General features: G+C 44.1%; 1 protein-coding gene across 1 annotated transcript in view; it reads right to left on the bottom strand.

The window, feature by feature from the left end:
• The window catches only part of dlgap2a (discs, large (Drosophila) homolog-associated protein 2a), a 92,419-nt gene that overhangs the window by 22,820 nt on the left and 55,262 nt on the right, over positions 1 to 14,337 (bottom strand). Inside the window, exon 6 of the mRNA XM_070445220.1 lies at positions 9,065 to 9,124. Coding sequence (XP_070301321.1) covers positions 9,065 to 9,124 — 60 coding nt within the window. The remainder of the gene's footprint in view (positions 1 to 9,064; positions 9,125 to 14,337) is intronic.

A 14,337-nucleotide genomic window follows, 5' to 3' on the forward strand; every position in this document is an offset into this window, starting at 1 on the left:
AATATGTGGACAACTACAAATACCTAGGTGTCTGGTTAGACTGTAAGCTCTCCTTCCAGTCTCACATTAAGCATCTCCAATCCAAAATTAAATCTAGAATCGGCTTCCTATTTCGCAGCAAAGCATCCTTTACTCGTGCTGCCAAAAATACCCTCGTAAAACTGACCATCCTACCGATCTTCGACATCGGCGATGTCATTTACAAAATAGCCTCCAACACTCTACTCAACAAATTGGATGCAGTCTATCACAGTGCCATCCGTTTTGTCACCAAAGCCCCATATACTACCCACCATTGCGACCTGTACGCTCTCGTTGACTGGCCCTCGCTTCATACTCGTCACCAAACCCACTGGCTCCAGGTCATCTACAAGTCTCTGCTATGTAAAGCCCCGCCTTATCTCAGCTCACTAGTCACCATAGCAGCACCCACCCGTAGCATGCGCTCCAGCAGGTATATCTCACTAATCACCCCCAAAGCCAATTCCTCCTTTGGTCGTCTTTCCGTCCAGTTCTCTGCTGCCAATGACTGGAAGGAACTGCAAAAATCACTGAAGCTGGAGACTCATATCTCCCTCACTATCTTTGAGCACCAGCTGTCAGAGCAGCTCACAGATAGCTGCATCTGTACATAGCCCATCTGTAATATAGCCCATCCAACTACCTCATCCCCATACTGTATTTATTTATTTATCTTGCTCCTTTGCACCCCAGTATCTCTACTTGCTCATTCATCTTCTGCACATCAATCACTCCAGTGTTTAATTGGTATATTGTAATTACTTCGCCACCATGGCCTATTTATTGCCTTTCCTCCCGTATCTTACCTCATTTGCACATACTGTATATATACTTTTTTCCTACTGTATTGTTCTCAACYAGCCTACCTGGTTAAATAAAGGTGAAAAAATGTAATAAAATAAAATACATTTGGTGACGCTTTGGTTAGTTGTTTTGAAAAAGGAAAAGTTCAATCTAGGGAGGATGTTCATACGGATGACATTAATTCTTCTGACTAAGCTGATTGGGAGGGAGATCCAGGTTTGGAGATCATTCTTGATTCGATCCAGGAGTGGGAGATAATTTTCCTTGAAAAGGCAATTCAAATCTGGTGTTACGAAGATCCCAAGGTATTGAAACCCCTGTGTCTTCCATTAGAACGGACAGAGTGTCTTCATAGAGCTGGTGAGTGTAAGATTGAGTGGGCAAACAGTGGATTTGTTCAAATTTATCTTATATCCTGAAAACTTACCATACTGAGCAATTGTGTCTAAAATGGGAAGGATTTCTCAGGGTTGGATATGTGGAGCAAGACATTATCCACGTAGTGCGAAATCTTGTGCTGAAGACCGCCTGCAGAAACACCCATAATACTTGGATTGCTCCTTATCAACTCTGCCAGAGGCTCCGCCCCCAACAAGTAGAGCAGGGGGGACAGCGAGCACCCTTGTCTTGTGCCCCAACCCAAAGTGAATCTGTCAGAGTTCAGACCGTTAGTAGTCACCATGGCATTTGGATGAGAGTATAGTGATTTGATCCATTTAATAAAGTTTGGGCCCATATTGAACTTTTCTAAGACTAAGAACGGAAAGCTCCACAACATCCTGTCGAACGCCTTCTCAGCATCCTGTGAAGCCAGCAGGACAGGGGTCTTCTGTGCGTTTACTTGATCAATAATATCAAAAAAGACAGCAAATGTTATCAGAAGAGTACCTGTCTCTAATAAATCTAGTTTGGTCCGCTTTTATTATTTTGGGAAGAAGAGTGTTTAGTCTTTTGGTGAGCAATTTGGTAATTATTTTGTAGTCGAAATCCAACAAGCTTATAGGCCGGAAGGACAAGCAGGATAGAGGGTCCTTGTCTTTTTTGAGCAACACTGTAATGCGAGCTGTGTGCATAGAGTCTGGGAGAGCTCTGTTTTTGCAAAAATCATCCAGCATTGGCATGAAAATAGGGCTAAGCTGGGGCCAAAAAGCTTTGTAGAACTCTCCGGGGAATCCATCTGGGCCTGGGGACTTGTTAGGTGGCATGGAGGTAATTGCCTCCAGGACCTCCTCAGGAGTGAAGGGGGAGTTGAGATCTTCTTGGTCGGTCTCTGATAGTTTAGGTAGCGAGATTCCTTCTAGGAAGGAACGGAGTTCTGCATCCGTATGTTTTCTCTCAGAAGTATATAGTTTGCAGTAAAAACCATGAAAAGTTAAATTGATCTTTTTTTGGTCATATGTGACCTCGTCCTCTGCTGTTCGGATGGCCATGATTGTGCGCTCTGACTGCTCTTTTTTAATTGGTAAGCAAGCAATCTACTAGGCCTATTGCTATACTCATGGTATTTCTGTTTAGTAAAGATTTATTTTTATTTTTTATCTCCCGAGTATAGTCCAAGTTCAGTTTGGCTTTGGCTGCTCTAAGTTGACTCCAGGAGGTGCTGTCTGGGGAATGTTTATGTACTTTTTCACAGCGTTCCAGCTCCCTCTCAAGATCTAGCCTGTGTGCTTCCATTGCTTTTTTCTTAGAGGAAGCATATGCAATTAGATGACCTCTTAGTGTGGCTTTGGCAGCGTCCCACATTGTGGCTGGAGAAACAGGAGAGGCTTTGTTGTCTTGTGTGTAGTTGTCTATCCATGTAGTTACCATTGTATGGAACACTTCGTGGAGGTGTTGAATTTCCAGCTCTTTGACCTTGGGATGTTTTTGCAGAGGTCAAAGCGGAGGTGGACAAAGGCGTGATCTGAAAGAGCTATTAGTCTCTCTCCAGATATCTATCAGTCCCATCTCTTTAGTAAGAGAGTTCAACATCTTTGCAGATCTAGGGTTTGTGGTGGGGACTTGAGATGATTTGTCTAGGGTTGGGTTGAGGGTACAATTAAAATCTCCAGCCAGAACTCCAAAGGAAACACAATGCTCATTGAACAGGGTTATAATTTTCGACATGAAAGCAGGAGTATCAGTGTTAGGGGCGTATATATGTTTAAGAAAGTAATTGGTTGTCCATAGTGACCCAGTTATCAAAATAAATCTCCCCTCCGGATCAGATATGTTTTTGTCAATTATGAATGGAACATTCTCATGGATAAGTATGGCTGTACCTCTACTGTTTGATTTGAAAGATGAGAAATACACCTGAAATACACATGCCGAACATGCCTGGAGTTTGGCATGTTCGGCATCACAGAGGTGTGTCTCTTGTAATAGAGCAATGTCTCCTTTTTCCTTTTTTAGAGCACATAGTATCTTTTTCCGTTTTATTGCAGGACCTAGACCATGGCAGTTCCATGTCAATAGATTTAAGGTACTAGTCATCGTCATCGAACAGTAATCAAACTCAAGTGCAAGTCATCTCTGGGTAAAGGTGGATAATAGTTACAGCTGCGATCACATAAAAGAAAAATAAATGGTGTACATAAAAGAACAATCTCTGAACACCCCAGCCCGAGTTCCCAAACAACTCGACATATCCCGTTAGATCTATTACCCCCTCCGCTCAGTCTCAATTCTGTGTTCCGAAGAAAAAAAACGGGAACAGTTAGCAACGCACAACGTCTCCCCCTCCCCACCAAAGAAATGCCTCATCCTCTCCGCCCTGCATTGAGTAAGTGACAACGTAGCCCCCGTCCATTAAAAAAGAGGGAGAAATAAAATCAATAGCCCAGCCTACATATACCTCCCCCAAAGGACATAGGGCTAATCGTTTGGACCAAATAAAACAGAAATGTTGGGGCAAATCCTTAAGAGGGATCTATAGGATAAGTTGTTTGTTTTTATTAAAACGTAATATCAACAGGATAAGGCCATAGGCATATAATTGACACATTGAGCTTCTCGTTAGGTCTGTAAATGTGTCATAATCGACAGCCTATAAATGGTGGAAGCCTATGTGAAAATGATGACTTCAAATAATAATAATAAAAAAAGAGGAAATAAAAGTAGGCTGAAGCGTTAGTAGGCCTAGGTTAGGCTATAGAGCCTATCCCTCTCAGCTAAAAGAGAATAAATATAAATTAGATGGTTATACTGACATTTAGCGGGGCGGGTGGGTCATTGGATGGCGGCTATATGTTGTCTTACCTCCATTAGTAATAACAGTAATCGCTTTTAGTCATTGGTCCATTTCTCAGTGACCAGGATTGTCCTTCAAAAAACATTTAGCCTCTTCGGGAGTTTTGAAGTGTCGAAGGGCTCCTTGGTGAAAAATCCTGAGCTCGTTTGGGTATTTAAATCCCCTAAAGATGCCTCGGTCAACGGAGTATTTCTTCACCTCATCAAACTCTCGGCGCTTTCAGCGTATTCCAGCTGACAGGTCCTGATGTAAAGTGAGTTTGGCGTTTCCCACTGTAATGGCGTTGATTTTCGCCACCTGTAGGACTCGTTCCTTGTCGGTGATTCTCAGGAAAGGTATGGTGATTGGGCGTGGTGGTTGTCTGGCTGCTGGTGGGGGCCTCAGTGCTCGGTGAGCTCTCTCGAGTTCTATGGGCCTGTCGGTGGACAGGTGGAGCCACTCGGGAAGATTGTCTTGCAGGTAGCGGATCAGTGGCATGTTTCCCTCTACTTTTTCTCCCAGATTTAATAGAACACAATTATTCCTTTGCCACCTGTTTTCCAGGTCCTCTGTTTTCTCTTCCAGATGCTCTATTCTCTTTTTAGCATCTGCTATTGTTTCCATGGCGTCTGTCAGTGAGTTTTCCATGGATAGGATTCGCCCCTCTGCCTCATCMAGGCGCTCCGCCTTGATGGTTATCTTGTTGATGTCAGGGCAAAGCATTTTCCAGGGTTGTCACCTTGCCCCCTATCGCACTGAGCTGAGAGTTAATGTCGTCTAATTTGATGTTGAGTTCTGTACGTTGGGATCTCAGCTGAGAAAGGATGTCTTCGACAGAGTGCAAGGTTGGCATTTCTTGGGCCTCGGGTGGGGGTTCCTCTTGCTCCTGGCTAATGGTGCTAGATTTTTCGGAAGCTAGCTGTTTCTTGGAGGCTTTTTCCGTGGCTAATGCTCGAATCCAGGTATAAATGTCACCTGTAATGTCGCCTTTTGTAGCCGCCATGACTTTTTGACTAAAGCTAAAGGAGTTTAAACTTGAAGTGGAGGTAAGATTAAGAATTGGAAACTACTTGTGCGGAGCTCTTAGTTCATGCGGCCATCTCGTTCAAGGGTCACGTGATCCCCCTTAGACTGTTTTAAAAGGGCAGAACCCCTCCTGTTTGGAGCCCCATATTTTCAGCAAAAATGTGGGCCTTGCCTGTTTTGCATGTTATTTTGGCATTAATAGATGTCACATATCAGTTTGTAAACAATGTAAAAACATATAYATATATCATTGAGTTAATAAAGCTGCATACAAACATGGTCTCTTTTTTATTTTCTTGAGTAAGGCAGCTCCAACATGGTGTTTCAGCCTAACTCAGTGGTTTCTGTGGTGGTGGGGCAAGCCAGCAGAAAATACGGTGCGTTGCGCCGTGATTGGCTCAGTGTTATGTCACTCAAGGGAACACTACGTTACTGTAGTGGGGTAGAGCTCGAAAATTCAAGCCCCTTGGGTGCTGCCATAGAGTTACATTAGAAGTGCCCATCCAAGAAGGCTCAAGTTCATTGGCCACAGATAAAATTACTTGAAATCACGTTATATCTACAGTAGCTTTGATTAGTCCAATCATGTCAACATCATACTTTCAAAATTTTAGCTAGCAGTCATCATCATGAATCAAGTTGACAATCTACTGGTAAAACATTTTTAATCCTTGTCATATGAAGATAAATAATGAAGAGAAATTATTGATAAAACATATCCTTGCTCATCGGTCATTGGACATAAACATTTCACAACAAATTGGAAATCGCAAATTCAAATCACCAATGAGTGGTTGGAAGGAACCAGTGGATGACTGCAAGCATTGCAAAGCAATCATGAGCCTGCTATTCAGTGGAGTGGCTTTGTGGTCCAAGTCTAAGATTAAGTGTCTCTTTTCCTAGTTTAAAATGATAAAACATTCAACATTGTCCATGCTGTCAATGAAGCATGATTTGTGCCGCGCACAAAACTGTTAACTTGAAACTGCAAAATATGACTTTAGTGAGTTCAAGACAACTGGGAACTTGGGAAAAAACATTTAGAACTTTTATCCAACTCAGAATTGTAAATCGGGAACTCAGGCCTCTTACTAGAGCTAAGACCTGAAGATCACTGACGCCATCATGATTCAACTCTTTTTTTTGTTGTTGAGTTAACAGTTGTCTTGAAAGCGCCATAAATACAGAGAATACCAGACTTTGATGACAGAATTTTCCCACGAAGGACCGTCGCGCCACTTTCCTATTCAAGTGAGCACAGAACAACAAAGTGAGTCCGAAAATGTCTTGTATGCTGCTGCATAAATTACGTAATATGCCAGGGAGATATGTATACTGTAGCTAAGAAAGTAATACTAAGTGTATATTGTGTAGTAAGCTGTTAGTAGCTGTTAGGTGAGAATTATCGGTTAATTGAATGATTAGAATATTCCGCCCTGAAACATATAAATGTATGGAAGTGATTAGAATGTATAAMATCATAATCAATAAATGTGTCAGAATGAGGGTAAAGACAACATGTCTTTATGGTATTATAAACACAGACTGTCTGAGCTCGGTGCCGACCTGACTAGAGATTTGGGARAAGAACAGGGAGTATGTCTCAAGGACAAGGTCACTAATCTCTGGCGGCTGGGTAGCAGGACATGTGTGTGCGTCTGTTTGTATGCATGTGTGTGTGTGTGTGTGTGTGTGCGTCTGTTTGTATGTGTGTGTGTGTGTGTGTGTGTGTGTGTGCATATGGTTGTGTGAATGTGTGGGCGTGAGAAGTCAGTAGAAAATGAATTGTTTTGTATTCCTGACTTTAGAACGTTCTCTGAATAAACCTTTTTGACTATCTATTGTAGCTGGGCCTCCGTCTGTTTCATTCGACCAGGATCTTACAAATTCTGGTTTGCAGACGGAGTAATATAATTAAATTGGGTTATGTACCTGGAGAACAAAATTCTCTTATCAGTAGCCCATGTGCCTCACCCTAATAATTTGGTCTATTTTCACCTCTTAATTTCCCCCACTGTTCTGAATTGGTGGTGCACATGTAGCCTATAACCTGTTTTTGAGAAATGTAATCATTGAATATTGTTATCATGCCCTGGCCTTAGTTATCTTTGTTTTCTTTATTATTTTAGTTAGGTCAGGGTGTGACATGGGGGATGTATGTGTTTTGTATTGTCTAGGGTTTTGTATGTTTATGGGGCAGGGCCTAGTCTAGGTGTATGTATGTCTATGGTTGCCTAGATTGGTTCTCAATTAGAGACAGCTGTCTATCGTTGTCTCTGATTGGGAACCATATTTAGGCAGCCATATTCATTAGGTAGTTCGTGGGTGTCTATGTCTATGTGTAGTGTTTGTGTCAGCACTATTTGTTTATAGCGTCACGTTCGTTCGTTTGTTGTTTTTATATAGTTTGTATAGTGTTCTTCGTTTTCGTGTCATTAAAAAAGAAGAATGTATTGTTATCACGCTGCGCCTTGGTCCTCCTCTCTTCCACTGTATAACGATCGTGACAATTGTAAGAGCTTTCATTGTCTGCTTATATGCCTCCTTTATTTATCCTACGGTTCTGACTTGGTGTACAGCGACAACACTGTAAGAACGGCCCATGTTCTGAATTCTGTCGCTGTACATTTCAAAAGTGCTGAACAAATTGTTATATTGACGTCTGTCCTAGCTCGATCATTAATGTCTTATTCGAAATTACGGATTGCCTCATATCCGCTTGTCGTCCCCTTATGCCATAGTTTGTACATCTAAATTGTCAGTAGAAACCACATTTGTTTAAGCAAGTCAGCCATATCAGCTATGCTTTTCTAAAAGGCAGTAAATGAGGCTCGCCAGACAAGGCTCCACTGATATTCAGGTGTAGCAGTGTTGGGTGTTGGGACTGCTGTTGGGACTCTGCTGTTGGGACAGCTTTATGGAGGCCCTAACAGTTTGTGGGCACCGTTTGGCACCGTTATTGTGCAATTAATGTATTGTTTAGTGTTGTGTAGTGTAGTGGCTTTGCTGGCATGCATCCCACATGTATTTATTTTTTGCCCACCAAGATTTACATGCTAAAATCGCCACTGACAATGAGTAACGATAACTTGGCTATATACACGGGGTACCAGTACCGAGTCGATGTGCAAGGGTACGAGGTAATTATGTGCAGGGGTACAAGGTAATTATGTGCAGGGGTACAAGGTAATTATGTGCARGGGTACAAGGTAATTGTCACTCCTCTCTGTCACTCCGGACCCCATGGCTGACAACACAGCATCTGCCACGGAGGCCTTAACTCCAGCATTTTAAACAAAATAAATTGACAAAGTGCTCTCCCTGCCAGATGTATCACCAAGGCCCAGGGAATCTACAAATAGAAACCTTGACCTATACAGAGGAGAAGGGTGTGTGTGTATGCCCGTTGGTGAGTGTGTGGAGGGAGTGAGGGAGAGAAGTAAGGAAGGAAGGATGGAGGGAAGGAAGGAAGGAAGGAGGGACGGTCCATCAGTCATGCGGGCCAATGTTCCGAAGCGTTCGTCATTGCTAGAGCTCTCACGACTTCTCTCACTYACGATTTCTCTCACTCCCACAGCCCGTTTTAGGAGGAAGAGGGGAGAGGAGAAGAGGGAAAAGAGGAGAGGGGTATTTTACATTCCCCTGCCGTTTTTCAATCTGCYTGCAAGATAAGGGCTTGTGCCTGATGAATCAATAAGGTCCGCAGCGCGGCAGAGAGGCTCAAGGAGAAAATAAATAGCCAAGGGTGATCAAACAACCCAATAAGAGGGACACAGAGAGAGAGAGATAGTTGCAGGGTCTTAACGGTAAAACTGACGCTTGTTTTCAGGGATTATTATGTGGTGGTGTTGTTGTTTTGTTTAATCTTGATAAGTTTGATAAACCAGTGTGAGTGTGAGACTGCTTAATCACAGCATGTTTACTGTATGTCATGAATAAATGATAACGATGCTGGTTTAAAACATATTCACCATCAGCTATTGGCTTGGACAGGAGGTTTACCTGGGGTTTCGTGGGTCGTCCGGTCAGTGCTGCAGGTGGAGGGGAGGCGGAACTGGATCCCTGAAACAAGCCAGCCAATCACATTCAACATCCTGGTCACATCTGCCTAGCACACTAATCACAGTACACTATACAGAAAAACAGCTACATACTGTACCCATAGATAAGAGGATAATGGCAGATAATAAAATATAATATATCAATTGAAGCACCTTGGTTAGATTGTGAGGCAGCAGCAGTTTACTTTTTCCTTCAACAGCAACATACACTCACCGGCCAGTTTATTAGGTACACCCATCTAGTAATGGGTCAGAACCCTCTTTTCCTTCAGAAGAGCCTGAATTCTTCGGGGCATTCTACAAGGTGTTGGAAACGTTGCACATGGATGTTGGTCCATGCTAACGCGATGGCATCATGCAGTTGCTGCAGATTGAACGTTGGTTCATTCATGCTGCGAACAGCCTGTTCCATCTCATCCCAAAGATGTTCTATTGGGTTGAGGTCTGGGGACTGACGAGGCCACTCAAGTAAACTAAATGTTCTTCCACTCCTCAATTGTCCAGTGTTGGTGACCGTGTTCTCACTGGAGCCCTCTTGTTTTTATCTGGTAGGAGTGGAACCCAGGGTGGTCTACTACAATAGTCCATCCGTGACAAGGATCGAGGAGTTGTGCTTTCCGAGATGCCGTTCTGCACACCACAAATCAAATTCTATTGGTCACATAAACATATTTAGCAGATGTTATTGTGGGTGTAGCGAAATGCTTATGTTCCTAGCTCCAACAGTGCAGTAACATCTAACAATTCACAACAATACACACAAATCTAAAAGTAGAAGAATGAATATATAAATATTAGGATGAGCAATGTCAGAGTCTGGAGTATATATCTATATATATACAAATCTATATATATAAATATACACTACATGACCAAAAGTATGTGGACACCTGTTCGTCAAACATCTCATTCCGAAATCATGGGCATTAATATGGAGTTGGTCCCCCCCTTTGCTGCTATAACAGCCTGCACTCTTCTGTGAAGGCTTTTCACTAGATGTTGGAACATTGCGTGATGTATTGTTGTCTCTGCCTTCTTGCCTTTGTGCTGTTGTCTGTGCCCAATAATGTTTGTACCATGTTTTGTGCTGCTACCATGTTGTGCTGCTGCCATGTTGTGTTGCTACCATGTTGTTGTCATGTGGTGTTGCTACTATCCTGTGTTGTCATGTGTTGCTGCCATGCTATGTTGTTGTCTTAGGTCTCTCTTTATTTATTTTTATTTAACCATTATTTAACTAGGCAAGTCAGTTAAAAACAAATTCTTATTTACAATGATGGACTACTTGTAAAACCGTAGTGTTGTAGTGTCTCTCTTGTCGTGATGTGTGTTTTGTCCTATATTTTTATTTTTAATCCCAGCCCCCGCAGGAGGCCTTTTGCCTTTTGGTAGGCCGTCATTGTAAGTAAGAATTTGTTCTTAACTGACTTTCCTAGTTAAATAAAGGTTAAATGAAATAAAATTGCTGCAGGGACTTGCTTCCATTCAGCCACAAGAGCATTAGTGAGGTCGAGCACTGATGTTGGGTGATTAGGCCTGGCTCGCAGTCGGCATTCCAATTCATCCCAAAGGTGTTCAATTGGGTTGAGGTCAGAGCTCTGTGGAGGCCAGTCAAGTTCTTTCACACCGATCTCAACAAACCATTTCTGTATGGACCTCGCTTTGTGCACTGGGGCATTGTCATGCTGAAACAGGAAAGGGTCTTCCGCAAACTGTTGCCTCAAAGTTGGAAGCACAGAATCTTCTAGAATGTCATTGTATGCTGTAGTGTTCACTCCACTGGAACTAAGAGGCCTAGCCAGAATCATGAAAAACAGCCCCAGACCATTATTCCTCCTCCACCAAACTTTACAGCTGGCACTATGCATTCCAGATTCGTCCAGATTCGTCCGTCGAACTGCCAGATGGTGAAGCGTGTTTCATCACTCCAGAGAACACGTTTCCACTGCTCCAGAGTCCAATGGCGGCGAGCTTTACACCACTCCAGCCGACGCTTGTTATTGCGCTTGTGTGAGGCTGCTCGGCCATGGAAACCCATTTCAAGAAGCTCCCGACGAACAGTTCTTATGCTGACGTTGCTTCCAGAGGCAATTTGKAACTTGGTAGTGAGTGTTACAACCAAGACAATATTTAACTGCGCTACGTGCTTCAGCACTATGCAGACCTGCTCTGGGACAGTGCACAAAGCGAGGTCCAGACATAAATGGTTTGTTGAGATCGGTGTGGAAGAACTTGACTGGTCTGCATAGAGCCATGACTTCAATGCCACCGAACACCTTTGGGATGAATTGGAACGCCGACTGCGAGCCAGGCCTAATTGCGTAACATCAGTGCCCGACCTCAATAATGCTCTCGTGGCTGAATGGAAGACAGTCCCTGCAGCAATGTTCCAACATCTAGTGGAAAGCCTTCCCAGAAGAGTGGAGGCAGTTATAGCAGCAAAGGGGGGGAAAACTCCATATTAATACCCATGATTTTGGAATGAGACGGTCTTACGAGCAGGTGTTCCTAYATACACTGCTCAAAAAAATAAAGGGAACACTTAAACAACACAATGTAACTCCAAGTCAATCACACTTCTGTGAAATCAAACTGTCCACTTAGGAAGCAACACTGATTGACAATAAATTTCACATGCTGTTGTGCAAATGGAATAGACAAAAGGTGGAAATTATAGGCAATTAGCAAGACACCCCCAATAAAGGAGTGATGTTCATGCAGGTGGTGACCACAGACCACTTCTCAGTTCCTAGCTTCCTGGCTGATGTTTTGGTCACTTTTGAATGCTGGCGGTGCTCTCACTCTAGTGGTAGCATGAGACGGAGTCTACAACCCACACAAGTGGCTCAGGTAGTGCAGCTCATCCAGGATGGCACATCAATGCGAGCTGTGGCAAGAAGGTTTGCTGTGTCTGTCAGCGTAGTGTACAGAGCATGGAGGCGCTACCAGGAGACAGGCCAGTACATCAGGAGACGTGGAGAGGCCGTAGGAGGGCAACAACCCAGCAGCAGACCGCCACTCTCGCCTTTGAGCAGGAGGAGCACTGCCAGAGCCTGCAAAATGACCTCCAGCAGGCCACAAATGTGAATGTGTCTGCTCAAACGGTCAGAAACAGACTCCATGAGGATGGTATGAGGGCCTGACGTCCACAGGTGGGGGTTGTGCTTACAGCCCAACACCGTGCAGGACGTTTGGCATTTGCCAGAGAACACCAAGATTGGCAAATTCGCCACTGGCGCCCTGTGCTCTTCACAGATGAAAGCAGGTTCACACTGAGCACATGAGCACATGTGACAGACGTGACAGAGTCTGGAGATGCCGTGGAGAACGTTCTGCTGCCTGCAACATCCTCCAGCATGACCGGTTTGGCGGTGGGTCAGTCATGGTGTGTGGGTGGCATTTCTTTGTGGGGCCGCACAGCCCTCCATGTGCTCGCCAGAGTTAGCCTGACTGCCATCAGGTACCGAGATGAGATCCTCAGAGCCCTTGTGAGGACCATATGCTGACACATGCACATTTGTGGCCTGCTGGAGGTCATTTTGCAGGGCTCTGGCAGTGCTCCTCCTGCTCAAAGGCGGAGGTAGCGGTCCTGCTGCTGGGTTGTTGCCCTCCTACGGCCTCCTCCACGTCTCCTGATGTTACTGCCTGTCTCCTGGTAGCGCCTCCATGCTCTGGACACTACGCTGACAGACACAGCAAACCTTCTTGCCACAGCTCGCATTGATGTGCCATCCTGGATGAGCTGCACTACCTGAGCCACTTGTGTAGGTTGTAGACTCCGTCTCGCTACCACTAGAGTGAGAGCACCGCCAGCATTCAAAAGTGACCAAAACATCAGCCAGGAAGCAGGAACTGAGAAGTGGTCTGTGGTCACCACTGCAGAATCACTCCTTTATTGGGGTGTCTGGCTAATTGCCTATAATTTCCACCTTTTGTCTATTCCATTTGCACAACAGCATGTGAAATGTATTGTCAATCAGTGTTGCTTCCTAAGTGGACAGTTTTGATTTCACAGAAGTGTGATTGACTTGGAGTTACATGTGTTGTTTAAGTGTTCCTTTATTTTTTTTGAGCAGTGTATATACAGTGGGAGAACAAGTATTTGATACACTGCCGATTTTGCAGTTTTCCTACTTACAAAGCATGAGGGTCTGTAATTATTATCATAGGTACACTTCAACTATGAGAGACGGAATCTAAAACAAAAATCCAGAAAAATCACATTGTATGATTTTTAAGTAATTAATTTGCATTTTATTGCATGACAAAAGTATTTTGATACATCAGAAAGCAGAACTTAATATTTGGTACAGAAACCTTTCTTTGCAATTACAGAGATCATACGTTTCCTGTAGTTCTTGACTAGGTTTGCCACACTGCAGCAGGGATTTTGGCCCCATCCTCCCTACAGATCTTCTCCAGATCCTTCAGGTTTCGGGGCTGTCGCTGGCAATACGGACTTTCAGCTCCCTCAAAGATTTTCTATTGGTTCAGGCTGGAGACTGGCTAGGCCACTCCAGGACCTTGAGATGCTTCTTTACGGAGCCACTCCTTAGTTGCCATGGCTGTGTGCTTCGTGTCGTTGTCATGCTGGAAGACCCAGCCACGACCCATCTTCAATGCTCTTACTGAGGGAAGGAGGTTGTTGGCCAAGATCTCGCGATACATGGCCCCATCCATCCTCCCTCCAATACGGTGCACGTCGTCCTGTCCCCTTTGCAAGAAAAGCATCCCCAAAGAATGATGTTTCCACCTCCATGCTTCACGGTTGGGATGGTGTTCTTCGGTTGTACTCATACTTCTTCTTCCTCCAAACACGGCGAGTGGAGTTAGACCAAAAAGCTCTATTTTTGTCTCATCAGACCACATGACCTTTCCCATTCCTCCTCTGGATCATCCAGATGGTCATTGGCAAACTTCAGACAGGCCTGGACATGCACTGGCTTTGAGCAGGGGGACCTTGCGTGCGCTGCAGGATTTTAAATCCATGACGGCGTAGTGTGTTACTAATGGTTTTCTTGAGACTGTGGTCCCAGCTCTCTTCAGGTCATTGACCAGGTCCTGCCGTGTAGTTCTGGGCTGATCCCTCACCTTCCTCATGATCATTGATGCCCCACGAGGTGAAATCTTGCATGGAGCCCCAGACCGAGGGTGATTGACCGTCATCTTGAACTTCTTCCATTTTCTAATAATTGCCAACAGTTGTTTCCTTTC

The sequence above is a fragment of the Salvelinus sp. IW2-2015 genome, linkage group LG9 (genome assembly GCF_002910315.2).
Source record: "Salvelinus sp. IW2-2015 linkage group LG9, ASM291031v2, whole genome shotgun sequence".
In the NCBI taxonomy this organism is placed as follows: Eukaryota; Metazoa; Chordata; class Actinopteri; order Salmoniformes; family Salmonidae; genus Salvelinus; species Salvelinus sp. IW2-2015.